General features: G+C 43.5%; 1 protein-coding gene across 2 annotated transcripts in view; it reads right to left on the bottom strand.

The window, feature by feature from the left end:
- The window catches only part of Lmo4 (LIM domain only 4), a 19,646-nt gene extending 12,432 nt beyond the window's left edge, over positions 1–7,214 (bottom strand). Inside the window, exons 1-2 of one of the 2 annotated variants that reach the window (XM_005339123.4) lie at positions 7,080–7,214; positions 4,090–4,328 (exon numbers count right to left, since the gene is read on the bottom strand). In XM_005339123.4, coding sequence (XP_005339180.1) covers positions 4,090–4,325 — 236 coding nt within the window. In that variant the 5' untranslated portion in view covers positions 4,326–4,328; positions 7,080–7,214. Of the gene's footprint in view, positions 1–4,089; positions 4,329–4,527; positions 4,670–7,079 lie in introns of those variants that run through there. The other variant, XM_005339124.5, reaches the window with a different exon arrangement.
- Between the last annotated feature and the right edge of the window lie 6,781 nt (positions 7,215–13,995).

Below are 13,995 nucleotides of genomic sequence, written 5' to 3'. Positions count from 1 at the left end.
CACAATATGGAGTGCTACCTGGCTGTGTTTTCAAAACTGCTTTCAGGCAAGGAGAGGTACATTTCTAAGAGTGTGGCTGAAAGGTATACATTTGTACCTGCAAGTAAATATCAGCAACCTATCTGAGGAGAAAAATGCACATCCACAGCTACTGATCCAGAAGCAATTGGTTTTCCAGCAGGATCCTATATTTAATCTAAATTCTGCACCAGCTATATTAAATGTAACAAAGAAATGCAACCCAGAAATTATGCCTGGAGCCAAGTCCATTAAAGGTACTTCGGAATAACTAGAGACCAAGCACCTTAAAAGCACCAGAAGCTATTGATACTTAAGAGGGGGGCTGTGCATAATCGCAACTGCTGCATTAGAGAGGGGAAGGAGAAAAAAAAAAAAAATCAGCCAAATTACGCTTGGTTAATTCAGAGTAACAGATCTGCCCCCAAGTGAATTGGAGGCCTTGAATTAATTCTGTTATGACAAATCAAGATAAACGTTCCCCCTAAATTGCATGCGATTTAATTAATTTTTGAGATCCTGGGTTTTTTTTTTTCCTAGCTAATAGTTCACATGCTCCTGTGCTGTCATTGTGCTTGAGTGGGCAGACTTCAAAGTGATATTAAATAACCAACTATTAGATTTACCTAGCACGTCCTATTGGAAAAGTGCCATTTAATTACCTAGCCTGTTCAATTAAAGGGACAGCATTCTCTGAATATAGCAGCTTGCTGTTGATTACCAGGGAAATGAACTCGCTGCCTGGCGGCGCCTCCATTCCTGACGCTACCCCCTCCCCAAACACACCCTCCGCCACCAACCACCACCAATCCCCCCCACCCGGGCCGCGCCAAGCTCACTGCGGCTACGGGCGCCACGTGAACCACCCGAGCGGAGCCGGGGAAAGAAAGCGCGACCCGCTCACCGGCTCCCGCCCTGCGCTCGCCCCCTCGCGGGCCGAGGCCGCTGGCCGCTGGGCGCCTCGGCTGTGGCCTCGGGCGGTGCCGGCCCAGGCCCGGCCAGCCCCGCGAGGAAGGGCTCGCCGACCACCGCCACCGGGCTTCCGGCGCGTTTCCTCACCCTCCTCGACCTGCAGCCCCACCCGTCGGTCCCCGAACTTCCTCCTCTCACTGCACTTTCCGAGGCAATCGTAGGGCCCAAGGTGGGACGGAGGAAACAGGGTTAGAGTAAAGAGATCTGGAGTTTCCGAAGCTACTTGGCGCTCGGGTGGAGCCGAGGGATCGGGAGCCGGGGATGGGGGGGGGGTAGTTCTAAGGTTTTTGCGGACTTTGGGGAGGTTGGGGGGAGGCAGGCATTGGTCCCTTTAAGATCCACCCTCCCCTTCCCCAGCACACCGCCCCCCCCCAAGCCTTTCCCTCCCTGTCTTAGAGGCCAATTTTGTTAATTAAATGTTTTGTTTGCGACGCAGCTCTCATTCATTGCGGACACGTCATTCGGAGCAGATCTAAGCCAGAGACCAGATCTCATTAGATAAAGCCCATCAGAACTAAGAAAATGGAGGAGCCACTAATTAAAGCTTTTAATTGTGCGGATTCGCTGCAGCAAGGCAGCCGCTTTATCTGAAATCTAGGAGAGAGGAGGCAGAAGCCCAGCTCGGCCCAATCGACACTTGGCCACGGAGGGGGAGGGGACTGGGGGGGAAAAAAACGTTCCCCCTATCCTTCCTACCTCACCCCCGCCGGCCTCTCCCAGCTTTGCTGCAGCTTTTTATCCAGATATTGGTTGATCTTGATTGTTTAAACACACACACACACACACACACACCACACAACCTTAAGGTCAGACAGTTTAAAAGCCCCTTCATAAATCGCTTTGTGGTCCTAGCCAGGCCGAAGGGTCCTCCTCTTCACCTGGTGGCCAGCAAACAGATTACTCCACTCTTCAGTAGCTGTCCGTGTGGCATAGAAATCTCCTCCAACAAGTGGACTCAGGGGGAGTTTGGGCAGGGGATAGCTGAGAGGAAAAGGCACTCCAGCACCTCCCCCACCTTCCCACCCTTTTTTGCTTCTTGATGTACTGAGGGAGAGGGAACACTAGTTCTGAGATCTCTAAATTGGCTGCTGGTGAGCAAAGTGTTAGGTGATGATCCATTTGGTACTGAACTGGAACTCATCTCTCCCAGATAAATATAAGAGTCTCAGGGTAACATTTAGTTCAAGAGCAAGCTTAACTCCAGTTCCCAGATTCAGAGCAAAAAGAAAGAGTGAAACTATGGATCCATCAATTAATTAAGGCTCAGGGCTGGGTACCCATCCTCCACTTATCCATTAGGTCACAAGAAAACACCAAATGGGCATTTATATTTGGCCCCAAGAATAGGGAAAGGAATGGATTCAATTCCCAGGAAGCCACTTGCCTAAACTTGTCCTAAGGGAATACAAGTGGACCCATCTTCTTTTTAATTAGTCGTAATCAGAAACAAAGTTTTTTTTAAGGCAACCTGGAGAAAGAAATGAAACTACCACTCACCAAATCTTAACTGCACCATCAGGTTTTCCTCTTCAAACCACCCTCCTTCCTTACCACAGTATTGCTCTCTAATTTTAATACTGTCAAAGCTCAAGGCATTGCTTGGAAGACCAGAAAGCATTACACCCATGCTCCTGCTGATTTTTCTAACATTTACTTTTAAAAGAACACTTAGCAGAATTAATGCAGCCATCTTAATTTAAAAATAAAAGCCCTCTCCCTTCCTATATTTCTTTTACTTGACTGATTGAGGATGCCACCAGAGTGGATATTGGTTGCATTATCAGAATAACCAAACATCATTTTACATTAATGATTATCACTGGAGTAAACACACCCATACTCCGCTCTGAACTGCATTGGGATCTTTCGCAGTATAAGCTGCAGTGAAGTGAATCTCAATAGAGCTAAACTTTGAACAAAATATCTCATCCACTGATTTACCCGCATTGAAGAAAAAACAAAATTTTTCTATTAATTCCTATAAAGAAAAAGGTTTAAGGGCAGAAATTTAAATAGAATGAAATTCTTAAAAGTGTTCAGTTCTCTATAGTACCAACGGTGTGCGTGTGGTTTTTTTTTTTTTTTTAATTACTGGATGTTGAAACAGAACACCTCCTAGAAGCATTCATGTGCATCAGTCTATCAAACCATTTACTCAAATTAAATGTGTAATCCTTCAAATGCCTCCTTTCAAATTAATGAGTTTAAGTAGCTTGAGTTCACCTGAAAAGATCCTATAGGCACCTGACCTCCTGAATTCTTTCCATTAATTGCACTGAAACTTGTTGGAAAAGACTGCTTACATGTTCCTATACATTGCTTTAAAACGCAAGATTAGTATAATTCTATAGCCTCGTTTTCTAAATCTCTTTGGGGATCAAGGGCAGTGCTACAAATGACAACAACAACAAAAAACTATAGACCTGACCGTTCTTCAAGTAAAAAAAAAAAAAAAGAAAAAAGCAATTTTTGCATCGCAATCCACACACTAACATTTAAGCAAGCCTCCAAGTAACAGTATGAAGAAAAACATTACCACTAGGTTTTGTTTGGGGGTTTTTGCTATAAAAAGAATTACAAGTCTTTAAACTGATGGGTAATCAGCATTTTTCACAAGAAGCACAAAGAATGAGTCAGAGCATTACACTCAAAAAAAAGTTTAAAGGTGCTTATGCAAATATCATAATTAGCCATCACTACACACACTTTCTCACTAACTACACTTTTATTTTTAAGTTAACCTTTTGTCTCTGAGCTCTGTAGATCCCTACCTTGCTTTAAAAAAGCAACTTAACTCCCACTTGAAATGCTTATTTTTAGCCTGAAGTCCAGTTAAGACTGAACACTTAGGGTGCTCAATCTTTGCACATACAACAGCCAGTTCCATTAGACGGGAGTTTTTACTTTGTATGGCACTTGTCCCTTATTTGTTATCAAATACGGAAGACTAGTACATGCTTCTTAAATCCCTTAAATTTCGCTCATCAGAAGGTTTTTGAGGTGAAGGCTGTCATGTCTTTCGATAGGTGCAGGCTCCTTCCCTTCAACTTTGGCCTTGCCACTGCTGTGCTTACCCTCAGGAAAAGCCAACAGACTTACCTAATGTAGTCATTTCTGCAAAGGATCATGCCGCTCTTGGTGTAACAAGACGTGCCGATGTCTCCCAGCTGCGCCTGGCAGCAGGAGCACTTGAGGCATCGGCTGTGCCAATAGCTGTCCATGGCATAGAGCAGAAAGCGGTCTGCAATCTTGCCCCCGCAGCCTGCGCACCGCTTCCAGGAGAGGGAGCCGGCCGTCACCGGGGGCGGCTGCGAGCTGCTGCCCGGATTCACCATGGTCTGCAGAGGGCGGGAAGGGGACAGGGAGAGAAAGACAAAACAGGGGCGACGCAAAAGTTAGTAATCGCCAGAGAGAGAGCAAGCCCATTCCCCTCCTCCCCCCCGGAGCTGCTGGAAGGAAGCGGCAAGGCAAGGGCGGGAAAGAGGCTGAGCGAGAGAGGAAAGGAGGGAGGCTCGCCGGCAGCAGCTGCCTGTTTACTTTTCTCAAGCTTTGTTCTGGGGCCACGAGCTCCTCTCAACTTTCCTGCGCTCGCCGCCGCTGACAATTTCAGCTCCGGTACTGTCAAAACTCCGAGAGCGAGCTCGGCGGCGCGCTCCACCCCTCGCAGCGCCTCCCCCAAGCCCCCGCCTCCGCCCACTGCCCCCTCCTCCCCGCCGCCGTCGCCGCCGCCCGCCTCCAGCAAATGAGGGTCAAACCCACCCACCGCCGCGCCCGGCCCCTCCCCAGCCCCCGCCGAGCCCCGCGAGCCAGCCGAGGGGCGTGGGGAGGCGGCGGCCCCGCCAGAGCCACGTTCCCTCCCGAGCTCTGCCCTAGGAAGTGCAGCTGCAGTTCACAAGTTGGAAATAGTTGGGTTTTCTGAAAGAGGAGGGAGGGACCGGCAGAGGGGAGATGGAGAGCGTGGTGGTGGGAGGGGAGGCAAGGTGGCGGGAGGGGGTGCGGTGTGTAAAGTTGCGAAACTGGTTTTTCGTATTTTTAAACAGCACCTTTCACATGCCATTGTGGTGACCGCCATCTCCCATTATTGTTCCAAATCTCATTTCATTTTCAAGATCAATGAGTGTTTTCTCTGGGTTTTCAGGACACAGGCAAGAATAATAGATCATTGAACTTTAGGATGCCTGTTAACTTCCTACACAAACACTCTCCACTTTGCTCTCACTAATCTGCCCTTGATCAGCAATTTAAATGCTAAAGCTTTGTTACTCCAAAGGAGGGGGGGTAGGTAATATTCTAGAAGGCACTATTAAGTGATGAACAAGTTATATTCAGAGCCAAGTCCTGCTGTCACCAAAAACTGCTTTTAAACATTCCCCACTCTAATGAATGCCATAAGAGAAGCAACTGGGGTATAATATAGGAATCAATTTATGAAGCTTAGCCTAAACCGATTAATTTGTTGCCTCCAATCCTGAGTCCAATAAAGTCCTAGTGTTCCTTCAGTCACTTATTCTATAAAAAGATCAAGTTATTTACTGCCAATTAAGCAGCCTGTTTTGTCTTTGTCCTCTGTAAGCCAAGAGTGTGGGCTCCCCCCAAGGCTCCCAGCTATCTGCTCAAGACATTCAGCTGATACCTCAGAAGGGAGAGGGCGAACTTTGCCTGTCCCCGGCCCAACTTGGCTGCTGCAAAAGAACGAGAGAGGGGGAACCAAACAAGGACTCGAGTTCCTTAAATAGGCTGATTTTAAACACATTTCCTCCGAAAGAGTCCCGGAACGTGTGTCCAGTGACCGCACAATAAACCAGAATAAGAACTGCACCAATTAAGCTGTAACAAAACCCTGAGACTTTGGAAACAGGACCACTCTAAAACCCATTAGCATTGCATTTATCCGAATGCATCATACCTTTATGTAAATTGATTTATCTGATGCATTTACTCGAGGAATTGCTTTTTGTTACAATTTCAGTCCTAACCCAAATGAATCTGCATTTCCTGCCCTAGGTCTTTAAACTGTTTCCCCCCAACGTTTTAATCGTCCGAATTCCTTTTTAAAAGGGGAGAGGGAGGGAGGAGATTCCAAGCTGTTCCCCGCCCCCATCTTTGGTGAGAGGTAAATATATATGTATATTTTTTTGAAAAGGAAACATTACACTGAGAAAAGCATCCAGTAACCCCATTAGCTAAAGCTCTTAAGGACAAGCAATACCTTAATGCTGATTAAATCTAAAAGAGATGAATCAAGAGGACTGACCAGAAACTGACTCCCCTGATAACTAAGGACGGGCCCTCATCAAGTTTCATTTAGAGTTGGAAAAAAAAAAAAAAAGAAAGAAAGAAAGAAAGAAAGCTTTTAAGTTAAATAGGCTTATACTCTAGTAATTACATAGCCAAGCAATTTAGGTCCTAGGATAGTCAGTGAAATAGAAAGCAGAAGTGGCAGCTAGAGGCAAAATCTGCCCCCCTTTAACAACGTCTCTGGTGTTTTTTAATGGAGACCAAGGGAGGGACAAACGTAGCGCTGGCAATTTGTAGTACAAAAATGGATGCTTAATTCATGTCTTGATTTTAATTAGGTGATTCACCGGATTTCTCCTGGATTGGAACAAAAGACTTATAAGCCAAGAGGAATTTTTTTTAAAGAACCAACAATACCGAATTCTGGTCACTTAGATCCTTTCTGCCACTGTTTCAAAAAATAGTGTTTACTGGAGGGGGGAGGGTCGTGACTGTCCCCCCTCTGGCACACACTACTTCTTACACTTAAATCCTCATCCAAGCAGTCCCTGCCTTTCCCTTTGCAACTGGAAACGTCCCCACCCCCCTCTAGGGTCTCCACCAGCCCGGTCTCCAAGAACCCTTTTGTAAGCAGGAACCGCTACAAAGCTGGCGGCCCGGGGCTGCCCTCCGCGCTAGCTCGCAGGCCGGCCTCGGTAGTTTCAGACTCGCGCATTATCTAAGGCGACGTATTGTTTACTTGCAATTTGGGACGGTCAAGGGAAGGAAGCCAAAGAAAACAGCCCCGGCCCCAAACGGCCCCCTCCCCCGCGCCACCCTCCCAGCCCGCGGCTCCCCAGCCGCCCCCTTACCTGCTTTTCCCCTATATTGCAATATTGCGAGAGGCGGCGGCGGCGAAATTCGAGCGAAGCCGCTCGGCTTCCAAGGAAGGGGCGCCTTGGCTGGCGGAGCTGGAGGGAGGGAGCGAGTTCTCGCAGAAGCAGGAAAGGGGAGGAGGGGGCTAAGGGCTGCTTTTTTTTTTTTTTTTTTAATCGCCTTGCTCTGGGGCGGGTTGGGGGGCGCCGCGTAAGTGGCCGGCGGCCGGGAGCAGAAGTGTCAGTCCCAGTCCTCGTCCTCTCCTCCGCCTCCGGCTGCGCGCGAGCAGCTGCAGGAGCCCTCGGCCCGCGCGGCGCGGCTTCAGGCGCGGCGCAGCGGCAGCAACTGCTGCAATCGCTGCTGCAAGTTTGGCAATGTGGCTTCACTTTGTATATGCCCCCGCCCGGCGGCCCCCGCCCCCGCCCGCGCGCCTCCCGCTCCTCCTCCTCCGCCGCCTTCCTCCCTCCCGCGCGCCCGCTCGCTCGTTCGCTCGGGGCCGGCGGCGGCGGCGGCGGCGGTTCGGCCAAGCACTGCCGGCCGTGGAGCAGCCGCAAAAACAAGATCCGAGAGCGGCCGCGGCCGGTGAGGAGGCCGGCAGACGGGCGCGCCTGGAGTCGGGGGCTGCGGGCGGCCGCGGCCCGGCGCGCTGGAGCCTGCGCCGCTGCCGGGGCTGCAGCTGCCCGGCTCGGAGGCGGCGGCGGCGGCGGCAGCAGCGCTGGCCTCTAGCCGGCTCGCTCGCTCCCTCCGCGGCTCTTACACATGTGTTACTGACAGAACAAAATCCCAACTACTCCCCGGCTCTGCCGCCGACGTCAGCGACCCTCAGCCACTGGGCGGCCGGATTGTTCAGGCGGAATAATAAAACCTGCCAATCCGGGGAAGGACAAAGGGATGACTGAAACGAGACTCGGGGGGCGGGGGAGAGAGTGAGGCAGCGGAGCCGGCCGAGGAAGGCGCAGGGACTGGCCGGAATCAGGTGGGGAGAAGTGGCCCTGGCGCCGGTCGCCGGGTACCCGGCTTGGGCTGCCTCCACAGCCCGGAATCACGAGTCGGGTCTCGGGGTTGCACCTGCCTCTCGGCGCGCGGGGACCCTTAGGACCCGCACCCGCTCACCCCTCGGGGATTGCCCTCCTCTCAAATCCAGAGATCCTGAGAAACTTTGTCTCAGAAATGGGTCTCTTCCTGCTTGGGAAGAAAAGCCTTTCTGCATCAAAGCGTTGCTCTAAACACACATAAGCACGAAAAAGAGTTTTTTGTTTGTTTGTTTTAATTCACGATGTTGGATATTTATGAATCTTAGTGGAAGTTTAGTTAACAAGGGAAAGATGGTCCTGCCTAAATACTGACTGCTAAATCACCAACTTCCCATTAACCCGAAGGTAAACTAAGAGCTTAGTAAGCATTTCATAGATACTTGTCAATTGCTGATGATGTACGTACCACAATCCTTATTTTCAAAGTTGAAAGAAAAAAACCTTAAGGGAGAACGCATTGCCCTACCCTACTTTCCTCCTCACTGTGGGGGATGAAATGTTGAGTTACTCTTAGCCTCCAAAGCAATGGAAGTTATTTGCACTCTCGCAGCCTCTGAAGAGTAGAAATGACCTTTCTAGTATAAATCAAGACTTGAGGAATGCTTTTAGGGTGCTAACCAGAGAGTCTCTTTCCTAGGCCCAAGCTCAGCCTAGAAGCTCGAATACCTACCTAGTCATTCAACGAGGCATGCCAAATAGGTTTAAGAAATCTCTGATTTGAGGCTAATATTAGGTCTGATTATTATTAGTAAGTTCCAGAGAGGTTTTTCTGTTGGAAATTATCATGAAAGTGCAAAGCCCTTCTGCTAAGTATCATTAAGTAAAACCAGCCTTTTGGGACAAGTTTTCTTATATTGTATTACACACAGTACTGCTAGGTTGAGGAAAGGAACCTGAAGGAGAATCTGGCAAGACAATGCACATGTTGAACATCCATGGTTTTAGTGTCTGTTGGGGAATTTCTATCCTTTAAACCATCAAAATTAGGACTGCAAAAGAAAAAATAATTATTGCCTATAAAACTAAGCAGAGGACATTTTAAAGACCAATTAAAATACTCATTTCTTTATTCTAGCATCTTAAATTCCTTCTATGTTAAAATTAAATGAATTAATTTTACTGATTTGTATTTAAAATTGCATTGTTATGATCACTTCACCTTGGGCACATACAAAAAACATTTTTAAAGAAATCATTAAATCTTCAATAATACTTTAAATGTCCTGAACAAAAAAACAACTGTAGAAAGGCATGATTAAAGAAGGTCAACTTAGAAAAGATGTAATACACCTTGAAGGTTAGTCAAGAAAACCCAAACCAAATGAGGAAATGACCTCCCCCCAAAAAAGGAAACATTTCAATTCCTGGGGTTCATTTTTAATTTGTTAATAATTTAAAATAATCAAAATGAGATGACACAGGATCTTAGTGGACTATAATTATGTTAGAATTTGTCATATATAACGAGATTTCCTTCTCTTGGTCTTTAATTTCTCATCAACATTGAGAAAATTAAGCCAGGGCCCATTATTCTTCATTTTTTAAAGTGATTTTTTAAAAAATAGAACATATAACACATAGTTCTATAATGAATTGTGGTATTATCTAAAGAGTGTACACAAAAATGAATTTTTAAATTCTAAAACGAAATGTTAGAAACTTAGCCAGGCACATTTCAAATATCACTGAGTGATTCATCAAAGAATCCAGGTAGTTTGTATGGAATGAGGGAGAGAAGAATGTATAAAACTTTGAATACAGATTTCTAGGCTATCAGAGGCCTAAGCTTTAGGAGGTGGTTTTTGTGTTTTGGCTTTAATTGTGTGTAAAGTTAGGTCTTTACACTTGTCCCTGTAGATTGGAGTGGGTTGGAGTGTATTACCATAGAGCTTTATTTGCTGATGTTGTGGTTATAGAAATACAAAAGTGATAATGGTTAACATCTCTCCTCTGAAGGGTAGGGAGTAAATCCATTCACTGTAATCAAAATTCAGGTGTACTTTAACCACAGCGCCACCTCTGGGTAGCCTTTATTTCTGCATTCTTTGCATTAGCATTCCTTTCTCATCTGGGTAGCAAGATTTGTGGTCTGAGAGTGCCTGCCTGAATGAGGTACCAATGTCAGTCTTTTATTTCCACTGATCCAAAACACACCCAAACTGTGTAAACACATACAAGTTCATCGTGGGTAAAAGAGTTCTGTATAAGGGCATTCTTTAAACAAACATAAAAATGGTACTTCAAGTAATAATCCCAATGTAAAGTGAAATTGCCTAACTCAAAATAATGTAATATTGTGCCCAGCAGTTGAAGAAACCTCTGATGACATCCCACATTAATCATTCAGCCTACTCACTTAAAATGATAAAAAATAAATAAATATGGTGCTTTGGAAAATAAAGCAACTCAAATTATTTCTGTCTTGAATTTTGATTAAATGTAAGAGCCATATTGGTCCTAGATTAAGCCCTTATTCCTTCTGAAATTATTTATCCATATTTTCCTCCCTTCTCACTCTAGTCCTTCAATATGATCATTGTGTTCTCCAAGTGACAGTTCTCTAAGAATCTGTATGGATAGCCAGAGTTTGCACACAGACCCCTGGTATTTTCCATGCTGAGATGGCCACATCGAAGACAAGTGCCACAGCACTTTCTCAGGAAAAAATATTTCACCCTTTTAAAGCCAATGCAAAACTGTTTGGGAAAGAAGTCTTTTTAGGCAGGACTTTTAAAAATTCACCCACCTGTTAATTCCCCTGAAGTAAAAAAGCTCCTGCAAGGTGAATCCAAAATGCTTGAGGTTGGGATGACAAATTCCAATGTGGAGAGAAGAAGGAATGATAGCAACAGAGAAAGCCCAAGGAAGAGGAATGGCAGCTGGGACCTGTACCACTGCTTTGTGTTACTGTTGTGGGATGGAGCTGGGGAGTACTGCACAGTAAGGGGTTTATGTCCAACGCATCAAGACTACATCTCTAAAAGACTACATTTCAAGGAACCATATCTTGACCTTAAAAATATTGATAATAATACTTTTTGAGATTTCTCAAAATCCCTTATAGGTGTCTTACTAAATGTTTTATGTGATAAAGGGTAGATAGTTGCCTTATTAGAAGATTCTTTTTCTTTTTTTAAGAATCCCAATGATTACATTTGGTAAATAACTCATCAAATTATGTTAATCAGTATTTAGGAAATTCTATCCTAACTACTATTTTATAGGGCAATATAAAAGCATAGTGAGGCATGGCACAGTGGTGCACACCTGTAATCCCAGCTCAGGAGGCTGAGGCAGGAGGATTTTGAGTTCAAAGCAAGCCTCAGCAACTTAGCAAGGCCCTAACCAACTCAGCAAGACCCTGTCTCCAAATAAAATATAAAAAAGGGCTGGGGATTTGACTCAGTGGTTAAGCATCTATGGGTTCAATCCTCAGTACAAAAAAAAAAAAAAATATATATATATATATATATACACACACACACATACATACACACACACACACACACACACACACACACATACACGGAGTTGATTTTATTGAAATCAAATAATGATAGAGGGGGAAAAACAGCATGGATATTGTTGTAATTGGAAATAAAAATGTAAGGTGTACATTTTACTTTAAATTATTCTATTTCATTAGGACATTTAAAGCTCCTGGAGATGTCAGGAAAGGTGAAAAGGTGATGGGAAAGAAGGGAACACATCTGTGCCCCAGCATTTTGCCCAATGCAGCAAGATCTCTGTGTTACAGTGACAATAAATGACTTGTTTTCTTCATATAAGAATAGGAACATCACTTTAAAAATCCCCCAAATTTGCCTCAGAACTCAGTAAATCTTGATATATGAATATATTTCATAGCAATGATTTTATAAGGAAAATTATTTCGCTTACTCATACTGCCCATTTCTAGGACTGAATTTTGTCAACAAAATTCAAGCATAAGTGATATTCTGCAAATATCATTGCTGATAAATCATCAGACTACATGTGTGAGTATATCATATTTTCATTAGGGTCTTCTCAGTGGTCTAATAGGTCGACAAGCAATGCTTATTAAAGTTGAGTCAAATCTTTGCATGAATAAATTTAGTTTTATAATAGTTACAAAAGAGGATATATAGATGACTGGGTCATCTGTATATATGTGAAGTGGTTATTACTAAGGATATAAATTAAAATTATAAACCCAGTAGAAAATAGTGATTCCATATAAAATTACCATTCCTCTCTAAAATGATGCAAATGAGCATTTATTGATAGAGAAACTAAGGCAATAAAACATAATTCATTCTCCCTTATGTTGTCTCTAACTATTCTGGGTTTAAAATTTTTTAAAGGCTAGTAATTCAGAAATTTTAATTGCCCCAACCACAATTTCTTTAGTTAGTGTTATTTTTAATTATAGAATTGATATAATTAAGCATTTTCTCTGTATATACTTATAATAAAATGTAGTATTTGAAAGTATTTGCTCACCAAAGGAGATGATGAATATTATTATAATATTTATTCATCCAATTGTAATGAATGACCCTATTGGAATTAAGGGAGTACAATCCATAGCTGTCCATAGATTTGAAAAACACACATTTCTACTCTATACAGCATCATAAATTTTTCTGAATAAAAAGAACAACCAGATATGGATTTTTTAAAATAATAAAATTGGATAATTCAATTGACTAAAATGTGTTCCCTCCACACAGAGGTACACATTATAACGTCATCATTTATATTTCTCAACATAAATCAAATTTCATAATAAAATTGTTTTTGATGAATCACCGCTTCTTTTCTAGCTTCAAAACATTCTGACAGAGAAAGCAAATTTGTTGATTTCTCTGTATGATAAGAAATCACTGAAAATATATTTAAGACCTTTTGTCTGAGATGATAATATTTTTTGGAAGTTTCCTCTAAAAGGAAAATATTCAAGGGAAGCCATTTTCAAATTTGGGGAAACAACTGAAAAATAAAATAGACTTTAGTTTTAGCATTTTTTTCAGAGCCAGCTGCTGTGCTCACCAACAATAAGATCAGGAGAAGTTATTACAAAACAATACTCTGGAAAAAATTTGCTTCAAAAAAATGAAAACTTAAAACAACACTACCTTTATATACGTTTGGTCTAATTGGAGGGTTAAAACATCGAAACATCACACCCAGATGCCTCCCTCTGTCCTGTTTTTATTGCTTTTCTCCACTGAGATAACATTTAACATTGCATTGAAATTCCTACTTACTGCTTGTGTCCAGTAGTAAATCCTAGCACATTATTAGAATATCTGCCTGTTATCAGCTCCGTCAGGGAATGAATTATTGACTATAACTCATTGCTGGGAAGACTACATATGACACTCCAGTGAAGTTTTGATAATTTCTAGAAGTCACAATAATTTATGGAGGGGGGTTTTGATTGATCTCCCACCACCTATTTTGCACCTATCAGTAAATAGGACACATATTGATGGCCTACTTGAACTACATTAAGAGTAGGGGGGAATTCACAATTTAAGCCTTTTCTTTTTTTCCTTCCAGAAAGATTCTATTAAAACAGAAACTCAGTTTCTATTAATTTTCTTCTGTGTGGCTTACTCGTGGGAGTTGGTAATCACAGATCTCAACTGTTGAATGTATAATATCACTACTCTAATAATTATTTAGATATATTCCTTATTTGTAGTTATTCCAGCCTCTGATCTTTGGAAAGAAAGCCCTAAGGCCATTGGAACAAATGAAGATGGAGCAAAACACAGAAGATTTTAGAGTCTCTTCCAGTGTTAGGATATAGCTGATAGAATAAAAGAGAATTTTTTAGATTAATGGATAGTAGGCAAGTTAGTTACTATTTGAAAACAAGCTTGTTATG

Source organism: Ictidomys tridecemlineatus, chromosome 11 (genome assembly GCF_052094955.1).
Source record: "Ictidomys tridecemlineatus isolate mIctTri1 chromosome 11, mIctTri1.hap1, whole genome shotgun sequence".
NCBI classification, from domain to species: Eukaryota; Metazoa; Chordata; class Mammalia; order Rodentia; family Sciuridae; genus Ictidomys; species Ictidomys tridecemlineatus.
The sequence above is the reverse complement of the archived record's forward strand: the minus strand, read 5'-3'. Positions and strand labels throughout refer to the sequence as shown.